At 40.9% G+C, this 25,347-nt stretch overlaps 4 protein-coding genes across 5 annotated transcripts; 3 read left to right on the top strand and 1 right to left on the bottom strand.

Annotated features, from left to right (window-relative positions):
• Positions 1–357: 357 nt before the first annotated feature.
• On the bottom strand, positions 358–1,326 carry LOC118783785 (odorant receptor 131-2-like). The gene has a single exon (XM_036537743.1). It carries the CDS (start codon positions 1,324–1,326, stop codon positions 358–360), a length of 969 nt encoding a protein of 322 aa, XP_036393636.1.
• A 4,373-nt stretch (positions 1,327–5,699) lies between these two features.
• LOC118783633 (odorant receptor 131-2-like) lies at positions 5,700–7,590 on the top strand. The gene is made up of 3 exons (XM_036537586.1): positions 5,700–5,736; positions 5,994–6,111; positions 6,493–7,590. Exon 3 carries the CDS (start codon positions 6,511–6,513, stop codon positions 7,447–7,449), a length of 939 nt encoding a protein of 312 aa, XP_036393479.1. The 5' UTR covers positions 5,700–5,736; positions 5,994–6,111; positions 6,493–6,510; the 3' UTR covers positions 7,450–7,590.
• A 4,132-nt stretch (positions 7,591–11,722) lies between these two features.
• Positions 11,723–12,592, top strand: LOC118783784 (odorant receptor 131-2-like). Its single transcript, XM_036537741.1, has one exon. It carries the CDS (start codon positions 11,723–11,725, stop codon positions 12,590–12,592), a length of 870 nt encoding a protein of 289 aa, XP_036393634.1.
• Positions 12,593–18,232: 5,640 nt separating this feature from the next.
• On the top strand, positions 18,233–24,199 carry diabloa (diablo, IAP-binding mitochondrial protein a). Of its 2 annotated transcripts, none has more exons than XM_036535939.1 (6): positions 18,233–18,552; positions 19,538–19,667; positions 20,406–20,531; positions 20,900–21,010; positions 21,929–22,025; positions 23,139–24,199. In XM_036535939.1, the coding sequence occupies exons 1-6, from the start codon at positions 18,425–18,427 to the stop codon at positions 23,339–23,341; spliced, it is 795 nt and encodes a 264-aa protein (XP_036391832.1). In that variant the 5' UTR covers positions 18,233–18,424; the 3' UTR covers positions 23,342–24,199. The 2 variants fall into 2 exon arrangements, with proteins under 2 accessions (XP_036391832.1, XP_036391830.1); XM_036535937.1 differs by having other exon boundaries at positions 19,535–19,667.
• Positions 24,200–25,347: the final 1,148 nt, after the last annotated feature.

The raw sequence follows: 25,347 nt of genomic DNA, 5'->3' as shown, positions 1-25,347 counted from the left end.
AATAATGCATTTTGCACACATAATAGCAACAACACCATCCCTTTACTGGTTTCTGTTCTTACCATTATATGTGAATGATCCAGACTGCAGTTTCCATAAATCTTACTTAACTTCTGGAAGTGGTGCAATGCTGTAAGATATACATTGAGAAACCAGAAATTGTACACAAAGACTACAGCATAGTGACATAATATAGGATCATGTTTTATTCATTTTTTCCTGATACATGCTAATGCAGCTGTTTTCCCCTTTATTATTATGCCCTTATTGCAAAAGGTCAGGACCCCTGTACAGGTGCCAAGCAACCAATGCTGAACCCATTACTGCTCCCATGGCCTTTACTTGTTCCAAACGAGACTATGGGCCGTTAGACTTCTTCACAGTGACCTGGTTCATCTTGCAACTGACATAATATACGAGAGCAACGCAAAATGTTTTATCCCTGAGGCCGTAGATTAGTGCACTCAGGGCCCTCGAGATGATGGTGAAAGCTGTGTAGTTGAAGAATCGGATGGTCAGGTAGTTCTGCGGACTGTTCTCCAGCACGTATGTCTCGAAGTAGGGACACAAAATGTCAATCATGCAAAGGAAAAGCTGCAGTGAGTGGAACAGGAGTGTGCGTCGTCCCTTTGACACAGATTCCTTGTTACCTCCAGATGCAGCCTTGGCTGCCAGCATGATTTTCACGTAACAGAACATTATGATGATCGCAATCACTGCAAGGTCCACCTGGTAGATGAGGGCCCGTGTGAAGCGCTGCCACTTGGCCACAAGCATTATCTCGTAGTGACAGAAGCTCGCCTCTGCAAAGTACCCTGGCGGAGCCATGGCGATGAGGACGAAGAGGTCCATGAAGGGGTTAATGAGGCTGAAGATGGAGATGACCACAATGGCAGCCACAGCCCTGTCGGGGGTGGAGATGTTGGCGTGCCTGAGCGGCATGCAGATGGCCACGTACCGCTCCAGGCACATGGCGGTGATTGTGAACGGGGCCCCGCTGGTGACAGACTCCATGATAATGCAGAGCAGGATGCAGAAGCCCATGGGCATCATCACAAAGAAGTAGGTGAGCAGCACCACCAGGTCCGTGAGCAGCAGGAAGATGGAGTTCAGCAGCAGGGTGTGGGCGAACAGGACGTAGCGTGTGTTGCCCCAGAAGGCCTGCTTGCTGAGGAAGGTGAAGTGCATGAGGCCGTTGATGTAGAGGAAGAACCACACCAGCACCTGCACTGTGGCCATCCGCACTCTCGCCTCCAAGGGGTTGAGACTTCGCAGAATCAGCTCCTCACTGCTGCTGTTCTGACTCTGGGTGCTGTTCTGAACCATGGTGCATATACAAACAGGCTATCAGAAAAAACAAGAGAGCGACAGGAAAATAATCAGGTTATATTTGAAACAGTACTTGTTAAGACTCAATATGCCATATGAACAGGGTGAACTTAATTTCACTTTCTAACACTTAATTTCTTCATTTCTATTTCCTTATAACATTGGCAGGCAGTAAAGAATTCAAAAAGCATAGTAAAGCATTGCAAAAAATAAATAAAATAAAAAAATATTTACAACAAGAAATAAAATCATTTCCATATTTTCCTTTCATCTTCCTGGCAAGACCTTGTGTATGTACAATAATTCCCATTTTCACAAGTCATTAGCACTTAATAAATAATAAGTGATTATATTATAGCACAAATTGTACATTGCATTGTAAGTCATGAACTAGTATGAGTTACATATCATAGCAAAAATATGACTTTAAAGCAAAGTAAAGGCAATCCATTTTATTAGTTACATTACTTAATTATACTCCCTTAATTTTGCCAATCTGTTAATTTACTTATGCATATTTGCACAATAACTAAAAGTGTTACTGAACACGTTGTAATAAGTACAAAATACTATTTAATTTGCATTGTATACTGACATCTCGTAAGAACAACGAAATAAAAAATTATAATGTACTGCAAATTAAAATATATCAACTTAAGCATTACATCAGAAAAACACAGATGTTATGAGATTTAAGATAAAAACAACTGTTACCAAATGAAGTAACAGCAAAAAAATAAATAAAATAAAAGTATTAAGATCAATAATTTTTTATGATAGCAAATTCATATTACCTTTAATATGCTTTGTGGTCAATCCACCGTCACAGTAACAAGGAGGCAAAAGTAGCTTTTTATATAGTGTTGCCAGCAGGTGTTTCAACCAATACCTTATTGGAACATGATTTGAATATTAACAATATTTTAAAAAGCCCGCAAGGAATTACCATGTGTTTGGGAAATGTTGTCAGTGCAAGGTCAGTGCAGGTCAGATTTAGCACTTATTTATTTATTTTATATTAATACAGGTACTGGATGTAGGATAGTACCTTTGCTTGCACTCTATTCATTTTCCTGGTATCTGTGTATTTGTGTATTTTCTCCCTACACAGGTAAATCTTGGGAGGGGTGGTGGGGGGATGCTAACAGAAACTTAATAATAATAATAATGTTACTGTGTTCATTTCCTGGAGAAAGACCCTCATCAGGTTCGGTGGTATATTCATTACTTACAGCACATTTTTCATTTGACCTCAAATCAGGTACACAGTCAGGGAGTCTTTTCAGTCCACTACTTTATGACAGGTGTTTTTTTTAGGCAGGTGGAGGCTTGGGGGGTTGGCAGGATAGTTACAGGCAGTGTGGGTACCAGGAATGGTACTAAACATGGAACCAGAGGGTTGTGTGTTCCCACTAATCATCCCACTTGACTGGCTGAGATCTCAGACAGAAAACCTCCCGGACAGAGGCCTCAAAGGCCCAGGATCAGCAGAAATGAGGTAATACGGCACTCTACCACAATACGCAGATCCATTATTTTATCTGAACCAATAAAATCTTTGTTTTTTTCCCTCTAAAACTGCCTTCCTTCAAAATTTAATACATTTTAGGCCTTCAGGCTAAGGCTTCTAGTCTAACAATTAAACAGTATATGATCAGTGAACACAAAGCACGGCATGATGAAACAATTGGGGATATTGTGACACGTTGTGGGTATTGTGATCCCACTTCTCTGGGTATGCGTGTGCCATGCATGTCTGGGATTATGGCCAGAACACTCAAGAGAGCAGTTAGAGAGTTTTGCCTCCTCCTTCATCAGGCCAACCTCCCCACTCAAAAACACAGTCATTAAATATTAATGGAGAACTCCTGAGATGTGTGCTTAATTGCATCAGCCTGTTTGTTCTTCTGTTGGACAAACACTGTTTCTCTGTTGAAAGAGGCAACATGATGTTGGGCCTAGATCCATCACTGGCAACTTTTAACTGTTACGGCTAGATGAGAGTAGCCCTACAGCTGATGAAGAAATCCCACCTTTCAATCTGATATATGTGCAGGCTCATATCAATGTGCCCCTTTGTTTCTGTATAAACTCTCCAAGCATCATAAATACTTTCTCTTATTCCATAACAGTTACTGGGGAGGCTACAAGTACTGTGTGTAAAAAAACAGGTCATGAGATGTCTTACAGGAGTACCCTACCTATATTAACATGTTTTTAAAATGAGGTCATTGAAATGATATAAATCATAAATGATAAAACATTAATCATTTGTTCTTGATAGTACAGACAAATAAAGAAGCACACATACACACACTAAAAAGCTGAAAATCTGGTGTGGAAAAAATGAAAAGGTATCATAAATCCCCTTTTAGCCAGCTCAGATGAAACTTTTAACAATCTAACAATCTACTCTAATTATTATGTCTAATTTGGTGAGTAATACAATCAAGATATGTTTTACTTCGGTTTAAGCAGGTAAAGACTCAAAAAAATTCTTGTGTTTAATATGAAGAGCACAGCAGAAGTTGAAGAGAGATTCCTGACACCGTAATGGCAAGCACATTTTAGGAAGATTACATAAAATAACAAGCACAGTCAGCTATGACAATGTCAGCCAGTTTTGTGCTTTGAAGGTGAAAAACAGAATTTGAATGTCTATGTAGTATTTAATTATCTGGGACCTATGAGCACAAAATGTCTTTCACAGAAGGAAAGCAATTATAGGTTATTGACAGAGGAAATAGTTGTTATTGTTCCATGAGACAAACTTCCTGCTAGTCCACTGGGAGAGCTTCCTCCGGTTTCATTTCATTTATGAACTAATGAACTGGTGACGTTATCAAAAAAGAGATTCCCTCTAAATGAAGACATGAAGACGAACAGCTGCTATGTGGGCAAAAAAGCACCTAGTACACACTCTGTGAGTAAAAATGCTGCAAAGCAAATTCACTGTCCTTCTTTTGTGAGGTAGAGAATAGAAAAGAGTTCTGAATGGATACCTGATATAGGTAAAAATGTACTGCAAATAATGATCATGCCTGATGGGCCTGTGAACCAAGAGCCAGAGAAAAAAGGACATTACAACTAACACACCACCCTACATCTACTACCTTCACTGAGACAAACAGCATGGGCTAAAATTCACCCCCTCCCCATACTGGTACTATCTGCTGTTATGTCAGGCTGTTATATCATGGACCAGTTGGGGCCTAGGAGCATAAATTCTCTTAGAGCTTGCTGACAGAAAAACAGTAGTTATACAGGTTATCGTTCCATTTAGACATATTGCTTTTTCCTCCACTGGGAGAGCTTCCTACAGTTTAATTTAGAGATGAGGTAAAAAAAAACAGTGCAATAATCAAAAACTATTTCTCCCTAATGAAGAGGTAAAGTTGAACAAAAGATGTGTGGGGAAAGGCAACTAGGGCACACTCTGTGAGTAAAAATGCTGCAGACCAACTCCACTGGCCTTCTGCTGAGAGGCAGAGAACACGGAAGTGTTGTCTGGGGAAAATGTACTATAATCAATGTTCATGCCTGATGGCCCCGAAAACCAAGAGCCAGAGAAATAAGCATAGTATAACTAAAGACACCTTACTACATCAACTACCTTCACTGAGACATACAGCATGGGCTAAAATTCACTCATCCCCATATTGGTAGTATTTGCTAAGCAATTATGTCAGGCAAAAAGTTAAATTCTAAACTGCAAATCCAATTAATTATGCTCTTGACTAACTTGATCAACATCACAGAGAAACATGAGGCCTTCTCAACTGGCCCTGTGTAGCAAACATGTACCCTCAATGGGACCTGTTTGTTGCCTTTGCCAACAGTACAGTATTATGCAAAACATTTATTTTTAAACTAAGCCATTGGTCAGAAAGCCTGCTTGCCACACTATATAAGACAGAGATTTTTAGCTCTTGCACAGTTTTACTGGGGATTTCACCTCAAGGTAATATGAAACTAATTTTACATATCTGTGAATCATAATATTTGTTTTATCTATTGCTTTTTATCGATTACTATTTGTTTCATCTATTGCTATTTAGTCATTCAGGTCCAAAAACTGAAAATGTGATATGTCCAAAAATTAATCAGAACTAAAGCTATCATAAAGCAAATTACTTTATAAGGAGTGTTGTGTTTAGCAGTTTTTAAAACATTATCTGTTTTTCTTTTCATTGTTCTAATAATTGTTAAGTTCATTTGTGTTATCATTGTTTATGTAAGTTTGGTTTTGATGCTTGGCTATAAATTGTATTTTCATTATCATATGTAACTCTTGGTCCATAGGTGACTCTGTTATGCAATTGAAAACAACGTGAAAATCTCCAGAAAAACTCAGCTGTTTATTACTTGGTGTTTTATCAATCAAAGAAATATAACTGCACTTTACTTGTAAGTTGTAATAGCTTGTCAAATTTTAGTACACAGTATCTTTGATTTGAAGGGCTTTTTAGTATTAATTATATATTTTTTGCCTTTTTCATCCTTTTGGAATCTCGAACTATCCGTTAAGCTTGCCTTGCCGAATGTCATCCTCTAACACACTCACATGCAGCCAACAGCTGTTTTTCACACATTGAACCACGGGTTATTTGAAGCCAACTGGAGGATGAGCACATCTCCACTGATGTTATCCGAATGACTCACAGATGCCAGTTGAAGGCTCTAATGAGTTATCAGATGAGAGACCCTGGAAAACAATGCCCACCCTACCCCTAGTAGAATGAGACCAGTTATGTTCTGCTGTTGTGGACTTATCATTTTCAGGTAATGATGCAGCCCAGCCATGAACTTACAAAGTCTTTGGCTGTGCAGCTGAGCTTTGAAACTCATACCTTAACCAAATGACTCGCTGGGAGCCCAACATGAAGCATGTTTAAATGAAAAAATGTAGCCTCACTTTTATTCCATGTTTGAAACTATTATAAATTTTGGGCATATGCAAATATACCTTTTAATTACTTTTATGAGTTGAGTGAATTCTGTTTTTTTCTAATTCCTCATTAGAGGAATTAACTAATTATGTCATAGTGCACTGGACATTTACATTTCAGCAGAGTTTTGAGTTTTGTGCAGGTCTTGTAAAACACAGTATGAAGTAAAGATTATTACTAACTTCTGGTCCTGTTTCCCTGTTCTCTATGACAGCCTGCAGGTATATGAGCCATGAATCTGAATAGCAGTGGTGAACAGCTGCTTATGAGAAGTTCCAAGCAATTTATCGTGACGCTGAGGATGGCCGTAGTGCAGATGGTGGTTTGGGTCTTCCTCTACATGAACAGCCTCATGCTCTTCACCTTCTTCAGTAAGCAGACATTCTGGGGCAGCACACGCTACATCCTGTTTGCCCTAACCCTAATGATGGACTCTACCTTCCTGCTGCTCTCTGGCCTGGTAGTGCTGCAGTCCTACTTCAATGTTCAGATTCCTGTGGCTTCCTGCATCCCGATCTGCATTGTCATGGAGGTTGTCACCAAAAACTCAAGGGTAATCATCGCAGCCATGTGTGTGGAGCGCTACGTGGCCATCTGTATGCCACTGAGACATGCAGAAATGAGTACCATTGGTAAGACTATGGCTGCCATCGCCCTCATCTCTGCAGTTGGTTCACTCAAGTCCTTTGTGGACCTTTTCATTCTCGTTGCTGTTGCCCCACCTGGCTACTTTGCTCTGAACGTCTTGTGCTTCTACGATATCATGCTGCTCACCAAGTGGCATCGCTACATGCGGTCTGCCATCATTCAAGTGGACTTTGCAGTGTTTGTGGTCATCATAGTGTTCTGTTATGTGAAAATCATGCTGGCGGCGAAGGCTGCATCTGGAGATAACAAGGAATCTGCGTCAAAGGGACGACGCACGCTCCTGCTCCACTCACTGCAGCTTTTCTTGAGTATGATTGAAATGTGGTGTCCCTATGTTGAGGCTGTTTTTTTGGAATATGATCTGGAGGTCTTCTTTACAGTCCGATTCTTCAATTTTGTGGCTTTCACCATCATCTCAAGGGCCCTCAGTTCACTTATCTACGGTCTTAGGGATCAAAAGTTTTTCACTGCATTGGTATTTTATGCAGGCTGCAAACAGAATCGTATCTCTCTAGAAATATAGCAATTCAGAGACTCATCTGGGGTAAAACTGCAACATCAAAGGACACTTTGTTTCTTGATCATGACCGTTACAAAAAAACTCATATACAAAAAAGACCCCATACACAAAGAAGACCCAAACATAAAACAGAAAATAGTTTAAATTAGCAGAGTGTCTTCATACAGAGGTGAAGTAAATAAAATTGTGTTTCTGAGTCTTTGTGTGGTGCTTCTAGCTGTTATTTTACAACATTGTTACCTCCAACATGTGGTAATGACTTATCCTGCATGTTGTCATTTGCATGTTTTAAAAGTAAATGTAATGAAAGAACAGATTAGTTTAAAGTGGACACATCACTCAAATCTTCCTAGTCATAGTCTTTCTAGGGGTCTTTTTGTGTCAACCCATGCCTTGTTTGTTAAAGCTACCATCAGAAAAGATATACTGCGTATGTCAATGCTAAATAGGAATCACATTTCATATTCACACTGAATGGCTGAAATATTACATAGTCAACAAATAGCAACGCTCAACCAGTAATTCAGGTGCAATAATGTGATATCACTGCATTGCCCAATTTGATGTCAATCAAGAAGGTAATTACTTGCGTCTATGGCAAGGGATTAGCAACTGTTTTCCAAATGTTGCCAGTGCAAGGAGAGGTGAGTTTTAGCACTTGCTGTTTGTTTTTATACACGTAGTATCCTATTCTCCTAATAACTGGTCCCCACTGGGTGGGTGGTGGTGGTGGGGGGTCTATTACTTTTATCTGATCAATAATAAAAAAGGAGTCAAAATGCCCATCAGTAGTGAGAAAGCAAATCACTGCATGATGAAATGAATATGGATATTGTGAAGCTACAGCACACTTGGTCCCACTTCTGTGGACCTCAGTGTACCATGCATGGTGGGGATTACAGTCAGAACACTCCAGAGTGTTAGAGAGTTTTGCCTCCTCCTTTGCCTGGCCAACCTCCCCAGTCAAAAACACACTCATTAAATATTAATGGAGAACTCCTGAGATGTGTGCTTAATTGCATCAGCCTGTTTGTTCTTTTGTTGGGCAAACAATGTTTCTCTGTTGAGAGGAGAAACATGATGTTGGGCCTATACACACCACTGCCATCGGTCAGGCTTCAGTCAGGAAGGCAGCAAGATTTGTTTTTTAGATCTCAGATCCATTTACGCTAATACGTGTGTGTGCGCGCGCACATTGGAGTAATGGCAGCAAGGGCTCCTTTCACTCTCACTCTCCTTTTGCACACAGAAAAAAACAAGCAGAAAACCAGACAGGAAAGACACATGGCACAGTATGTCTATCATACATATATATTTTGCATTCATCTTTATTTGATAAAGCAACCTGCAGTCTGTATGCAAATCTTCCAGCATCAGTAAGGCCTGGGTATTCTTTTCATGGTGTTCTCTGATTTCTGCGGTCACTCAGCGTGACAGTAAAAATTCCCTTCCCTGGCATGCGTCAGGGGGTAATAAACCTGTTTGCATGAGAAGGAAGGGGGTCATGGGATATCTCCTGACAGAAGGGGGTTGTGGGGGATCAGCCTGCATCTGCAGGGAGAAGGAAGTCCATGGAAGATGATGCAGCAAGGATGCAACAGCTGTAGAGAATGAGAATTCAGCCCACACCCAAATGATACAAAGGAACCTTGGCAGTGGCTGAAATCCAGCATCATAGCTATGGGTTAAAAATCACATTCATAGTGTAGGGCTTTGAAACATTTGACAGATTTTCACTCAACACAGATTGTCAATCTGGATTTTAGTAATGAGAGAGCTTCTGAAAGGGCATAAGAAAAATTACCCTGATGCAGGTTTTAAGTTATCTAGATATCAGAGTACATTCTTGGAGCTCTACAGTTTTAGTCAGAATGCATGGAATAATGAGGTCACTCATCTGTGACAGTGCCATTCAATTTAGTGCTTTGACAATAAGCAACAGAATTTGAATTTCTGCGAAATACATAATGAGAGGTCAGTGATGACAGGCTAGTACAGGTTTTACATGAACAAATTTTAATTGTAATTACAGCCTTTGCAGGAAGATTCTACATTAATTACATACTAAAGTATTATAGTTTGGACAACCAGACAGTCAAATAAAATTAAAGGTAAAATTACCTTAATCAATGAGAGGAAAGAAAGGCATGGAGACACAAAAGTAAAAGATTAAAAGAGTTTTAGTCCTGTGATGTTGCTCAGATGAAAAAGACAGCTCTGTTTACCTAATAAAAAGTCATCCATGTTCCATTATCACATGCTATCATGGACCAGTTGGGGCCTAGGAGCATAAATTCTCTTAGAGCTTGCTGACAGAAAAACAGTAGTTATACAGGTTATCATTCCATTTAGACATATTGCTTTTTCCTCCACTGGGAGAGCTTCCTACAGTTTAATTTAGAGATGAGGTAAAAAAACAGTGCAATAATCAAAAACTATTTCTCCCTAATGAAGAGGTAAAGTTGAACAAAAGATGTGTGGGGAAAGGCAACTAGGGCACACTCTGTGAGTAAAAATGCTGCAGACCAACTCCACTGGCCTTCTGCTGAGAGGCAGAGAACACGGAAGTGTTGTCTGGGGAAAATGTACTATAATCAATGTTCATGCCTGATGGCCCCGAGAACCAAGAGCCAGAGAAATAAGCATAGTATAACTAAAGACACCTTACTACATCAACTACCTTCACTGAGACATACAGCATGGGCTGAAATTCACTCATCACCATATTGGTAGTATTTGCTAAGCAATTATGTCAGGCAAAAAGTTAAATTCCAAACTGCAAATACAATTTTTTATTCTCTTGATCAATATCAGTTCTGAGAAACATGTTTCTTTAATGCAGTGATGTCATATCTACATCGTATTTTTAGACTAGAATTATAGCCCCATGCAACAAACATGTATCCTCAACGGGCCCTGTTTGTTGCCTTTGCGAACTGTATGATATTATGCAAAACATTTATTTTAAACTAAGCCATTGGTCAGAAAGCCTGCTTGCCACACTATATAAGACAGAGTTTTTAGCTCTTGCACAGTTTTACTGGGGATTTCACCTCAAGATTATTAAAGGTAATGAGAATTTAGTTCTACGTATCTTTACATATAATATTTTATTTAATTTAAAGATAAGAAAGTAATTTAGTTGTTTCATAGCCTGTGTTGAATAACATTTTTGAAAACAATTTGAAAAAAATATCTTCTGATAGTATTCTTTTGAAATTAATGTATATCATTGATGATTCAAATCTGATTATGTTGCTTTGCTTTAAACTCTCATCTTTACCAACATGTAAACCTTGCTGCTTTGTTGATTGTATTATGTAATTGAAAACAACAGACAAATATCCAGTAACACTTCGCTACTTATTACTTGTAGTTTTATTTTTCAAGTCAACCAAATTGGACTTAGTGATAATAACTGGTGAAATATTGTATGGATGACTTGTATGGATGATTTTAAAATTTAGTACACAGTGTCTTCGCTTTGAAGTGCTTTTCTCAGTATTTTCTCTGTGCTTTTTCTGCTTTTTCAACCTTTTGGAATCTCAAACTATCCGGTAAGCTTGCCTTGCTGAATGCCGTCCTCTAACACATTCACATGCAGCCAACAGCTATTTTTTACACATTGAACTACAGCTGAGCAGAAGCCGACTGGAGGATGAGCACATCTCCACTGACATTATCCGAATGACTCACAGATGCCAGTGAAAGGCTCTAAGGAGTTATCAGGCAAGGAGACTCTGGAAAACAAAGCTCACACTACCCCTGGTAGAATGAGACCAGTTATGTTCTGCTGTTGTGGACTTATCATTTTCAGCTAATGATGCAGCCCAGCCATGAACTTAAATCTTTGACTGTACAGTCCAGCTTCAACAGTAGCGTCTTAACTGACTGAGTCACTTGGAGCTTAACATGAAGCATGTTTAAAAGAAAAACACAGCCTCACTTTTATTCCATATTTGAAACTATTATAAAGTGCAAATTCATAAGATGCAACATTATAATACACAAATATTCCTTTTAATTACTTTTATGACTTGAGTTGAGTGTATTCTCCTTTTTTAAATTCATTATTAACTGAATCTGTCATCGTATATTAGACATTTACATTTCAGCAGGTGTGCACAGAGTTCTGAGTTTTGTGCAGGTCTTATAAAACACAGTATGAAGTACCTGTTCTCTATGACAGCCTGCAGGTCTATGAACCATGAATCAGAATAGCAGTGGTGAACAGCTGCTTATGAGAAGTTCCAAGGAATTTATCGTGACGCTGAGGATGGCCATGTTGCAGGTGGTGATTTGGGTCTTCCTCTACATGAACAGCTTCATGCTCTTCACCTTCTACAGTAAGCAGACATTCCGGGGAGACACACGCTACATCCTTTTCGCCCACACCCTGCTGTTAGACTTCATCTTCCTGCTGTCCACAGACCTGGTGGTGCTGCAGACCTACTTTAATATGTTGCTTCCTGTGGGTTACTGCATCCCGATCTGCATCGTCATGGAGGTTGTCACCATAAACACACACGGGATCATCGCAGCCATGTGTGTGGAGCGCTACGTGGCCATCTGTATGCCACTGAGACATGCAGAAATGAGTACCATTGGCAGGACTTACGCTGCCATCGCCCTCATCTCTGCAGTCGGTTCACTCAGGTCCTTTGTGGACCTTTTCATTCTCGTTGCTGTTGCCCCACCAGACTACTTTGCTCTGAACGTCTTCTGCTTCTACGACATCATGCTGTTCAACAAGTGGCATCGCTACATGCGGGCCGCCACAAATCAGGCAGACTTTGCAGTGGTTGTGGTCATTGTACTATTCTGTTATGTGAAAATCATGCTGGCGGCGAAGGCTGCATCTGGAGATAACAAGGAATGTGCGTCAAAGGGACGACGCACGCTCCTGCTCCACTCAGTGCAGTTTTTCTTGAGTATGATTGACATGTGGTGTCCCTATGTTGAGGCTGTTTTTTTGGAATATGATCTGGAGGTCTTCTTGACTGTCCGATTCTTCAATTTTTTGGTTTTCACCATCATCTCAAGAGCCCTCAGTTCACTTATCTATGGTCTCAGGGATAAAAGGTTTTTCACTGCATTGGTATATTATGCGGGCTGCAAACAGAATCGTATCTCTTACAAAACCTAGCTGCTGAGAGATTCATCTGGGATGAAACTGCAACATCAGAAGACGTGAGTGTACAACAGGTGGCTTGTGTCACTACGTTGATATCATCTTGTAATCATTACTGTATTGTCAGGGTTTCTTCTTGCTTCTTGCTTCCCGCAACAACCAGCAGGCTCATGACAGCCTGTCTCGTCCTGTTGCCTTCTGCTTCCCCAAACTCTCACCAGAGGTCCTATCTTCGTGTTTGTTCCTTGCCTAATCCAGTTAATCATTTTCTCCTGTGTGTAGTTAGTCTCTTCATTTGTTTGGTGCCCTATATAAACCCTGCCCGTTGCTTGATTCTCTGCTCAATCTTGAGCTGCTCTGCCTTGTGTATGGGCCTGTCTACAAAGCTTGATGTCTTTGAGTCTTCAGTAAAATTACTTTGTTTCTTCACAACCCATCTGTGCTACTGTGTGGTCCCTGTGATTGGATTCCTCCTGCTCACCTCTTACACGTATACAAAGACGTCACTATATACACCAAAGACCCAGACATAAAGGGGAAAGTCTGCTGTAGGTTAAACTAGCAAGGTGTGTTTATACACAGGTAAAGTAAATAAAATGTGTTTCTGAGTTCTTTGTGCAGTGCTTCTGGCTATTCTGGCTGTAGTAATGATTTACAGTATCTTGGATATTATTGTTTGGATGTTTCAAAAGTAAATGTAATCAAAGAACAAATTCTTTTCAAGTGGGTTGGCCAATTCTTTCTGGTCATACGGGGATTATTGTCTCTCTCTGTCCGCCCCTTGTGAAACTGTGCCCTATTTTCATACTGCAATAGTGCTTTATTTTGTACAAATGTAATCCTTAAGCATGTCGAAGCTGAGGTTACAACATTCAATCAAATTAGTTCCATATATCTTTCATTTAATTAGTAATAAAGCTTGTTACTAAGTTGGTTAATACTAAGGTGGTTATTTATACTTATTTTTGGAAGTATCATTATTTAGATACATTCTGTAGTTATGTGTTGATATTTTAATGAGAAATTCAAAATTGTAACACACTTAAATAAGATTACAAGACTACATTGTAGTGACAAAGCTTTTTGATTATTTATTTTTTGTTATGTATTCAATGTGTGACTCTTGCTGTGGATACTGCTAAAGTGGGCCCTAGTGCATTTTATGGAAAGAAATAAAAAAAAAAAAACTGTCTGTATCTCTGAAATGGTAACCTGTCCTGGTAGATGTAATATAAATGGTTTGATTTTATATGCCAATGAACCACTGAATGAAAAATGAACCACATTTGCTGAAGGAAACAATATTTTACAAATTAATGTTTTATTAATTTCATTTACTACCTGCAAAGGTCTTGTGTGGGGGTGATTACTGAACAAATTAGTGAGTAGATGAACCAGATCTTTGTATGGAACTGGATGAAATTATTTGGTTCAGTGAAAGGAGTCAAAATGCCCATCAGTAGTGAGACAGCAAATCACTGCATGATGAAATGAATATGGATATTGTGAAGCTACAGTACACTTGGTCCCACTTCTGTGGACCTCAGTGTACCATGCATGGTGGGGATTACAGTCAGAACACTCCAGAGTGTTAGAGAGTTTTGCCTCTTCCTTCGCCTGGCCAACCTCCCCAGTCAAAAACACACTCATTAAATATTAATGGAGAACTCCTGAGATGTGTGCATAAGCCTGTTTGTTCTTTTGTTGGGCAAACAATGTTTCTCTGTTGAGAGGAGAAACATGATGTTGGGCCTATACACACCACTGCCATCGGTCAGGCTTCAGTCAGGAAGGCAGCAAGATTTTTTTTAGCATAATGCCATCTTTTAATTGTTATGGCCACACGATAGTATTACTGCAGCTAATGCAGAAATCCTTCCTGTTTCCATGTGGTCTTGTTAATGCTTCTGTACTTTTCTATTTTTTCTAAGACTAAGAGTAGGTTTTTTAGAAGCATTTCAAGCATCAGAGATGACTTTTTCTCATGTTCTATACCAGTTATTAGGGAAGGCTATAAAATGTACATATTAAATAGTGTGTTCTCAGATCCATTCATGCTTTTGCAGACAGAAAAGACACCTGACACAATATGTATATCATACATCTACATTCTTCATTCATCTTTATTTGATAAAGCAACCTGCAGTCTGTGTGCAAATCCTCCAGCTTCAGTAAGGCCTGGGTATTCTTTTCATGGTGTTCTCTGATTTCTGCGGTCACTCAGCGTGACAGTAAAAATTCCCTTCCCTGGCATGCGTCAGGGGGTAATAAACCTGTTTGCATGAGAAGGAAGGGGGTCATGGAATATCTCCTGACAGAAGGGGGTCATGGGATATCACCTAACCGAAGGGGGTCATGGGATATCTCCTGACAGAAGGGGGTTGTGGGGGATCAGCCTGCATCTGCAGGGAGAAGGAAGTCCATGGAAGATGATGCAGCAAGGATGCAACAGCTGTAGAGAATGAGAATTCAGCCCACACCCAAATGATACAAAGGAACCTTGGCAGTGGCTGGAATACTATCACAATTTATTACATAACCTGTTGAAGCAAAACATTGACTATTTAAACTACCGCAAATATAAAATTTTTTAACTGTAAACAAACACACATACACACACAGGTTACAGGTTGGCAGGGTATACCATATATTCTTACTGTATATAGCATTGAAAGTTAAGCCCTTTTCAAGGTGTCCCACAGAAATAACCACAATGACCCTGAGGTCTGCCAAATATTTACTTATGTACCATATAACTTCATTGAAACACATAGAATTCAGACAGAACTTCAGGTGGCTACACAATAAACGCCCAGACATGGACGATTTTGTACTTTCCTTCATCCATGTCTGTCTTTTCTTCTCCATTTTAATTTTCTTGTTGCTTGATGTGGGCATGCTCAGGGCTTGGCAACTGATCCTGGATCAGAAGTAAAATATTACACTGAATGGAGGGGGTTAGGATTTTGGCTGGGCAAGCTGATCCTAGGGTTTTCAAATACACTATAAAATTAAATGAACAGTTAATAACCCACCCAGTAATCAGTCCTACATGTTTAATACTCATAACAGTCATTGAATGTGTAGACCACACCTTCTGTCTGATTACATCTCAAAATATTTCCCCATTTTTACCCCCCTACCACCAACCTACAGGCTTTCTTAACATTTTTAAGAGCTCTTTCCAAGGCTGTTGTACGCCATCTTGTGGTTAAACAAGGTTGATAAAAAAAAATACTCTTTCTATTCCAGTTGTTTTCCAATGCTAAATAATAGCATTGCAGATGACTCTGGAAGATGGACAGTGTGCACCCACTTCCAGATACCACAACACAGATGTTAGACGCCATAGATCCCATAACATGCCAGGACATGTAAAGCAGGCGATCTCACACCGCGTCAGTGACTGTTGTGTGACAGGACAGTGGTGTTGTCCACCCTGGTTACCTCACAGTTCCCATAAATTGCCAGCAGAGGGAACCAAGCGCTCAGCTCAAGACAGATTAAATTACATCCCATCCACATGCTGCTTCACCAACCCCGGAGGGACCTCCCCTCCCCTCTCCCTTCTGACTCTCTCTTCTGTTAGAGAGGCATCTATGATCCCACTGCAGTATAGAGTGGATATGTAGTGCAGCATGCAGCACATATGCACAAGAAAACACTTGCTAAACAAAATGCAGGTATTGCCAATGGACCCAATGGACTGAGATATGTAAATAGGTGCTGTGTATATCCACTGTCTTGAACCGGTGTCCTCCCTGAATGAATGCAATGACACGTGCCAGAGTGTGTGACTACAGGCCCAGGCGTTTCTATTAGCTTGTGAGTCATTTCCAGTGTAAAAGGAAATAGGCAGAATAAAATCCCTCACCCCTTTTTCTATCTGCTTAAAAGGAACGACCTTCCACCTACCATAAGAGGCTGAGGACAAAACTGCAGTCTGTGTATCTGCAGCAGTGGATGGGGCACAGGCACATTGCCACCACTGTTAAAAGTGAAGATCTGAGGAAAACAGTGCTGGAAGATTTGTATATGACTATATTATTAGATTTGACTATATGACTATATTATTAGATTTGTATATGGCTATATTGTTGAGAGCGCTGCCTAGCAGGCTAGTTTGCTAACGATAGGCACTTCAAATCAATTAAGTCCAAATTTAAAAGCCAGAAAATGCAAAATGAACGATAAGGAATGAGATGTATCTGTCAGAATCTGTAGTATGTGTTAGAGAATTGCTTTTATATTTGGCTGTAGCTAGCTAGCTCATGTAATAGGATAAAACTTTAAAAGTTTGGAATTTTATTTTTGTGCTAGATCATCTTGAAATACTAGTTATCAACATCTGACATGATAGTAGCAAATTAATATTAGTTTCCCAGTTACAGAAATGTGAAGATAAATTAGCGTATGTAAAAGTTGTGTTTTTGTATTGTTATTACAGAATGTGACCTCAGATGTGGAGATCTGAGATAAAACAGTGCTGGAAGCTGAAAAACATCAGGGAAGTGGTGTGCAAGGGGTGGAAGGGGTGAGGGTGGTGGTAGAGGGTGAACCAGAGGGTTTTTGGAACCCTACTGAGGTGCAGCTATTGCAACATGGCCCACAAGATTCTGAGGGGCCTATGCAACCCGCGCAAAAGAAGAGAGGGGCACCTCCAGGGGGACCGTCTGCATAGACATATGACCCACACCACTGCACCTTTGTATGTGGACAGCCCTTTGGATGGGTCATCTCCAAGGGTCCGCTCTGTGGGGGTGCCCCAAATACCTCTCTGGTAAGAAAATGGGGCTGTGAGGTTATGAGCAGCCAGTGTGAGTAAAGACAGACAGATCCAGAGACACATCGACACCAACAAGGCCAGGACCTGCCCCAAGCACTTAGAACCAACCTGACTGACAAGACACCAATGTATTGCTTACAACACTACAAGTCTAACTTGTCTGCAAGAATCTGCAAATGTTCTGTGCATTTTGCAGTTACTGCAGGGTTGTGGTCATTTACATGAGCGCTCTAATTTGCAACATACTTAGTTTGCACAGCAGTAAATTGCCATTTTCTGCAGGACCAAACCATTACACGTGTTCCTAAAATGTCTCAGCTATAAACAATTGATTTCAGATAATTCATCCAGAATCCTCTAGAACCACTAACTCAAAATGTGATGAAAACTACTGGACAATATATGGACAATACATACTGCAAATTGTGATTGCTGGTTGAGAGGTATCATAAACAAGACAACCTCAGAAAATTTATAGACCACATTTGGTGAGTTCTGTATCTGTTAAGAGCCCTTTCAATCTTGTTTTCCCCCTAAAATAATCAGAACAGATAGGTGGCTAGTACACGTAGTGACTATTGACGTCTATGGTAGGGTGCGCTCAAAAGCAAAGCATGAGAAAGTAAAGAAACAGATTTGAGTGCATTCACCTTGTGCTTGCGTGCGGCTGTATTTAAGCAGAGCTCGGCGTGTACGTGAACGATGACGTCTCTCAAAGTGTATGTGTGCCATTTGGCCGCGAGTGCATGTCACCCTCGACTCGCATGTAAATATCAAGTCCTGTTTTTGAGAGAGAGCGGATCGATATGGCGGTCAGTTCAGTCATATAAATGCCACTCGGGCTCCCTCAGGGAAACACAGCAGAACGGTGTGTGGAGGAATGTTTAGCGCATAGCGGCTCAACATTTATTTTATCCGCTAGGTGGCGACAGTCTTGGACAACAATTTTATCTAGAAAGACTAAACGGGTGTATTTAAACTGAAATAGTAATTTTTATTCTATTTTTAAAAAACACAAAAGTTATCTCTTAGCAGTAAATCCACCAAACCCACCTGAAAATATGCAAGCTACACGACACTGTTTGGTTTGTTCTACTAGGGGACTTTTAGACAGTCGGACAAATTTCCTGCAACTCGCAGCCAATATGGCGGCGTTTAGGAGAACGCTCGCATGTGTCAGTTTACTCAGGTGAGTTGCTTGCTGATCATAAGCAATATACAGTAGCTGCCAGTTGTGTAGAATGTACTATTAATGCTTTATTGACATTGAACGTGAAACGATGCATAGATTTGTATATGACTATATTATTGAGAGCGATGCCTAGCAGGCTAGTTTGCTAACGTTAGGCACGTCAAGTCAATTAAGTCCAAATTTAAAAGTCAGATAATGCAAAATGAACGATAAGGAATGAGATGTATCTGTCAGAATCTGTAGTATGTGTTAGAGAATTGCTTTTATATCTGGCTGTAGTTAGCTAGTTCATGTAATAAGATTAAACTTATAAAAGTTTGGAATTTTATTTTTGTGCTTGATCATCTTGAAATACTAGTTATCAGCATCTGACATGATAGTAGCAAATTAATATTAGTTTCCCAGTTACAGAAATGTGAAGATAAATTAGCGTATGTAAAAGTTGTGTTTTTGTATTGATGTTACACAATGTGAACAACTGTAGTGATGAAAACAGCGCTTCTTTTGGACTGCCCTTTTCCTGGGTTAATCAATAAATTTGCATGCCCCCCCCCCCCCCCCCCCCCCCAAAAAAAAAAAAAAAAAAAAAAAAAAAAACATCTAAAGTGCTTTGTGACTATCTCAATTGTAAAAATACATAAAAACAAATACAATTTGATTGACTGATATCAGATTATTGTGCTAAGTGGGATTTGCACTGAAGTGGCATCTATTTTTGGTAAAACCTGAGATGGCTCAAACTGCTGTGTCTTGGGAGTGGTGGTTCCATCCATCCCAGGTATAACTATAAAATAGTTTTTATAACTATTTTGTTTGATTTAGCTTAGACATTGATCTTTGCAATGATACTGCCCTTAGCAGGTCAACGTTTATTAAAAATTGCATCCCAGAGTGAAGCCAGTAATATGCCACACATCTGTGAATGTAAAGAAGTGGCTTGGAAGACAGAGGACATGCTGTTTTTGTTGTACCCCGACAGCAGGAACACCGCCGGGGTCCCGACCAGCAGCAGATTCACACGCCAGCGGCTTGGGAAGCTTCCTACGGTGGTGCGGAGCAACTGGATCTCTCTGAGTGTGGGTGGCGGCCTGTGCACCATCCCTTTCTCACAGGTACGGGTCACTGTGCGCACCCCTCCTGCGCTCACCAGATACCAAACCCTGCGCACACACAAGTGACTGAACGAAAAAGGTTTGCGAACGTGACAGCCCGGCTCAGAGCAAGTGGTTTGTTTTGGCTGCGCTGTCAGGACCGCGTAGTCTGATTTGCTGAACTCTCGGGATTGTGCATATCTGTTTGCCTGATTTTGGAAGTTCCAGAAAAGCGCTTTTCCCGTCTATGAAACATGGCCTTGTGATCTAGATCAGTGTTTCTCAACCCTCTCCTGGAGGACCCCCTGCCCTGCATGTTTTAGATCTCTCCCTGTTCCAACACAGCTGATTCAAATGATCAGTTTGTTATTAAGCAGCTTCAGGAGTTCATAACGAGTTGATCCTTGGAATCGGCTGTGTTGGAGCACAGAGATCTAAAACATCAAGGGGAGGGGGTACTCCAGGAGAGGGTTGAGAAACACTGATCTAGACTTTGGTTCTCTGACAGCCTTCATAATAAATAGGTGTTGGGCAAGGCATTCCAGTTTGAAGAGGCAAACTGATGGGTTATCCAGTTCAGGTCATGCTGTGCTACACCAGTAACAGAACTATAATAGCATGGGTCAGTTCACTAAATAATACAGGGCAGAGCCAAACCAGTATTTCAGTCACGTTGTCAGACATGTTTGTCAGAGCAGTGTGAGATTAGATGAAGTTTTGTGTTGGTTCTGGACTGAACCCACTTCTCTCTCTTCCTAGCAAGTGGAAAACCTTTCCCATGATGCCCTGATCCGTAGAGCGTCTTCCCTGGTGACGGACAGCGCAAACACCTACCTCTCCCAGACCACACTCGCTCTTGTGGATTCACTCACACAGTATTCCAAAGTACGTCGTCATGCTCCAACGTGTCCATTGAAGCCATGGTTTACTATGCAGTTTGTTGTGAGATAATGCCTTTAGCTGTGAAATTTCGGCAGACTTTTAAATATGATTACATGTATATAAACCTGCCTCAGCCGATCTCTTTGTTGTTATTGTTGTGACAGTTGGGACGCGTGTTGGACTGGACGATAGAGTTAAACTTCATGTAGTTATACAGTCTGTATTTTTCAGTCTAGTCTTATCTCGGCCTTCACTCTTCCGGCCAGACTCTGATAACCCCCAGTTATGTAAGCAGGTACTGAGGGTAATGCCACATGGCAGTATTGCTGACTCTTTCTTTTGGGTGGGCGGGGGCATTTTTGTGATCACAGGCTCTGCACACACTCATTGCACTGCAGAAGAGATACTTGAATTCCATTGGGAAGCTCACCCCTGCAGAGGAGGACTCTATTTGGCAAGTGATCATTGGCCAGCGCGTGGAGGTAGGCCCCTCTGTTTGCTGTGCTTAGGCGGCCAGGGACTTGCCTGTCCAAACACAGGCAATTGAGCAGAAGTCATACATGACATTAAATTGCATTATTGTCATTTAGCAGACTCTCTTACCTGGAGTGACTTACATAGGTTACAGTTTTATCCATTTATATAGCTGGGTATTTACTGATGCAATTGTGGGTTAACTACCTTGCCTGAGGGTAAGGCCCAATAACAGTGCCCTAGTGGGGAATTGAACCTGCAACCTTTTGGTTACAAGCCCTGCTACTTATCACTACTCCACATTACAGGCATAGATTTACTGTGCCTCCGCCAGAGACATGCAGCCAGCACCAGGTTATCTGTTGGGTGTATGATGAGCTTTCTGTCAATCAGAAAAAGACAAGCTTTTTAAAGTGGAGTTTCAGGAGCCAGTGTTGTTTCAGGAAAGTGATGAAATGTAAGACCTGGAGTTCACTGTGATACTCCCCAGCAAGTAACACGCGCTTAGTGCTGCTCAGGGTTGTGATGAGCAAAATTGTCTTTCTTGCAATTAAAAATGGATGACACTTTCCAATTACAGTATGCTGTAGTTCAATATAATTTTAACTTTCTATGTGTCTCCAGTGCATATGCCCATAATAACGTACCAGTTATAAACATGTGCCTATTAGTCTTCAAAAAAGCAGTCTTCAATGGTCTTCAAAAACAAAACAGAAAAAAAATACAAATACAGACACATAAATACACCAAAAGTGTACTATGATATTGCACAATAACAGGTTCTGAACCTCATCGGCTTTCCTACTAAGATGGTTGCCACATTTCCTTAAATATTAAAATTGCTGGTAATATTGGATTATGTTGCAGAGCTGCAGTGATGTAACCATCTTTCTCTCTCTCTCTTGCTCTCCCAATGTCTTTGGTAGGTAGGTGACAAACTGGAGGAATGCAAGCGGTTTGAGTCGAACTGGCTGAACGCCATCAACCTGTGCGAGCTAGCAGCTGAGGCGGCCTACAACGCAGGTGTGTGTTACGCGCTGCGAGCTCTGTGCGGTTCGTGCTTGTGCTTAGCTGCTTAGCCTTTTCACAGCCGTGCCTTTGCTGCTCCGCATAGTTCATTCGCTAGCTTCAGTTGTCGAACATTTGCAAATTACTACATTGCTAATGCTGGAAAACAAAGTTAGTGGGTACACTTTTAAATAAACTATGTGTAGACGCTTACAGGCAAACAGCTTGTATTGCAACTATCTCTTCACTATAAGTATTGCATTAATTTAATTCTATTCATTAAGTTGTAAGCACTGCAGGGTGTCTGCAGTACAGTGGCACTTTTCATCAACGCGGGCTTCAGTTTTCACGGGTTTTTAACTCGCATGTGAAGTGCAAGCCTTAAACACATTCCCACCTGCAAATTTCACCGACCAATTGGAAAAACAAAAGAAGGAGATCAATCACGACTTTCTCGGTATTTCACAGAAGAAGCAGGCTAAGCCATTACAGGGCTGGGGCACTCCTAGCCAGCTCACCCTGGCCCTCTCACTGACTGAGCCCTGACAAGCAGGTGCTCTTAGTGTTTCTCCGGCACATAAATCTGTCAGAGCAGCAGTAAGCGGCACCCCTTGCCACCCTGGAGAGGGGAAGGCCCTGATCCCACTGAGAGAATGGAGCCCCTGATCTTGAGGCTCCTTGTTTTGGGTGTTGGGCTCTTATCGCGTATCAGTGCGCAGTTCGGGTTTTCACTCTGTGGGGATGGTGTTCCCTCCTTTCAGAGACTGTCAGTACCTCATTAGTTCCCACACATGCAGTTTGTCAGTTTGGGGGGGGGGGGGGGGGTTCCGTGACACTGATGAGGTGAGAAATGATCTGTTGTAAGATAACAAGATAGAATGGGAGATGGACACCCCCCTCCCCTAAAAACATTTTACCTCTATTTAGCCACAGAGTGGTGAAGCCTGTTTGTGTGATGCAGTGGTAGATCCCTCACACTCTGACTGTGACAGGATTAGAGGTCAGCACAGGAACCTCCTGTTGCTGTCTGGTGCTTCCTGATATTGAGGACAGAAGGATCGCAAGAGCTGAGCGTCTGTTAATGATATAGAGTGTCTGATTGGAGGTCCCCTGTGTGCGTGTCCCCAGGGGTGGAGCCTGCATCCATCACCACACGGAACAACCTGCAGGTGGCTCAGTCGCAGGTGGAACAGATGCGGCAGCTGTCGTTGGATGCGGAGAGGAAGCTGGCTGAGACCAAGGCCGAGGAGATCCAGAGGATGGCAGAGTACGCCTCCACCATGGACAAAATGGCCGAGGAAGTGCCAGAGGCCTACCTGCGGGAAGACTAACCGTGACACCTGTGGCTAACACTGTCCCGGTGGTCCCAAGGAAGACCATAAGAGTAAAAAAAAAACGCAAAAGAGGAAAAAGGAAAACATTAAAGTGTAACCTTAAATTCTCTCTCAATCTGACCGATTATGCAAGATGGATAAGCGAGCGTGATTGTCAGCGCATGAGGCAGTGAGGTTACAGGGCGGTGATTATGGCCATATATGGGAGTGAGCAGAATTTTTTAGCATCTGCCCCAGTGGTTCTTGACACTAGACAGTCATGTCCTGTTTCTCAGCTTGTGCTGAATGTCCAGCATGGACTTCTGTCAAAATGTCCTTGTACAGTGGGAGATGGAGTGCTCTTGAGATTAATAAGAATTAATCCGTTTGTGAAGGCCCTTTCAACTGTGTATTTTGGTGTCTTACACTATACAGGAATTACTTCTTAGCTGTTACTCAACACAACAACCTGTAGTGGGAAAGTTGATAGTCAACATTTCTCTTTAAAGGCACAAAATAACATAAAGGGAGATAATAATGTTTTGTGAAATTGATGCCAAAATGTTTGCCCAGACATCAAGGATGAATTATGTGACTTTTATTCACTACCAGTTCAGTGTGCAATTTAGTGAGGTAGTTATAAATTGCTTCAAATGCCAAAGGGTTCAATGGCTTAGATGTTGTAAACTGTCTAAACTGAGTCAGTAACAAGGATTACCTGTCATGGATGCATATGTAATACGCACAGTCAAAGAGGATATAAAATAAGCAAGTGATATTTCACTTAATTTGTTAATGTGTAGAAGTTGAAATACACATTGTTAAATGTGAATTTGTTGTTCAAAGGTACATGAAATAAACAACAAATAAAGCATATTTTCCTACCAATGCTTTCTCTCAGTGCTTGTCACAGAAAATATTGACTTCTGATGGTGCGAAGGAAGACTCCTGCTGTTTTAATTCTCCTCATAAACATGGAAACCCCTGATGTTCAGAGGCAGGGTTGTAGCTACAAACACTGAATATCACAATGCAGAACATACAGCAGATTATGCTGAAACAAAATATTGCCTTAAGGAAGTTAATATTCTGCTGATGAAAGTTGACCAAGGTGATTGCAGTTGCGCCTACAAAAACAAGACTTTTTCAGCATTGTTCATAATATTAACTGGAAATGGCTTTTTGCTTGTGTTGTACTCTACCTCACTCCACACAATCTCTTACCACCCTGCTCCTCAGTAAGTTAAACAATCATTTTCCCTAAAACATGGTTATTGACTCTTTACAAAAGACTTCCATATAGTTCTCCTGTGCGTACACTGTTTGTGTGTTCTGTTTTTGCTTGTGAAATTGATACGTCTGGGTCAGAAATTCCAAATTAAAGAGAACAGGAGATTCCCCACTATTCCCCTACCATAACCCCAAAGATGAAGTGAAGATTCACTTAGAACATTACCATCAGTCCTCATGATGTGCCTGGTTGTCAAGAAATGCCATTTCTGTAAAATCAGGGGCTTTAAAAGTGAATGAAATAAAATTTATATAATTTCTGTTTAAAACATATTAACTTTCACTCATGCTGTCATTGTTTGAGGTTTTCTTTAATTATATTTATTTTTCTGGGTTTAGGATCTTGCGTGCAGAAATTTGGCATACAAAGTGTAACTTGTATTGTAACATGTTGGGCCAGTGCAAAAAGGTGTAAGATCCATTTCTATGAAACTTCAATATTCACAGAAATGTACCAGGATCTGTTTAAGATGAGTAGCTGTGATCACATATAATTAGAACACCCGTAGCAAGGACAAGGGAAAGAATGAGCGTTATTTTGCCTTCTGATCCTGTTTTAAGTGTGCACATGTCCATGTGTGCCTGCATTTTGTAAAACTCAGCTAAATGCTTGTGCAGATATTTTGCTGTTTATTGCTAGAAAGCAATACCTGGGAATTCTGCCCGGCTAACCAACCGCAAAAACAAAAAACCCCTAAAGCAATTCAGTTGGGATATGCTGTATTTACAGACCA

The sequence above is a fragment of the Megalops cyprinoides genome, chromosome 9 (assembly GCF_013368585.1).
Source record: "Megalops cyprinoides isolate fMegCyp1 chromosome 9, fMegCyp1.pri, whole genome shotgun sequence".
Lineage (NCBI taxonomy): Eukaryota > Metazoa > Chordata > Actinopteri > Elopiformes > Megalopidae > Megalops > Megalops cyprinoides.
This window is presented reverse-complemented; position numbering and strand designations above follow the sequence as displayed.

Bases quoted from the DNA above. Each gene is read 5' to 3' on its own strand.
- LOC118783633 (XM_036537586.1), top strand. From the start codon at position 6,511: ATGAATCTGAATAGCAGTGGTGAACAGCTGCTTATGAGAAGTTCCAAG.
- LOC118783785 (XM_036537743.1), bottom strand. From the start codon at position 1,326: ATGGTTCAGAACAGCACCCAGAGTCAGAACAGCAGCAGTGAGGAGCTG.
- diabloa (XM_036535937.1), top strand. From the start codon at position 18,425: ATGCAAGCTACACGACACTGTTTGGTTTGTTCTACTAGGGGACTTTTA. The intron at 18,553-19,534 runs GTGAGTTGCTTG...GTACCCCGACAG, and splicing joins GCATGTGTCAGTTTACTCAG to CAGGAACACCGCCGGGGTCC. The intron at 21,011-21,928 runs GTAGGCCCCTCT...TGTCTTTGGTAG, and splicing joins TCATTGGCCAGCGCGTGGAG to GTAGGTGACAAACTGGAGGA.
- LOC118783784 (XM_036537741.1), top strand. From the start codon at position 11,723: ATGGCCATGTTGCAGGTGGTGATTTGGGTCTTCCTCTACATGAACAGC.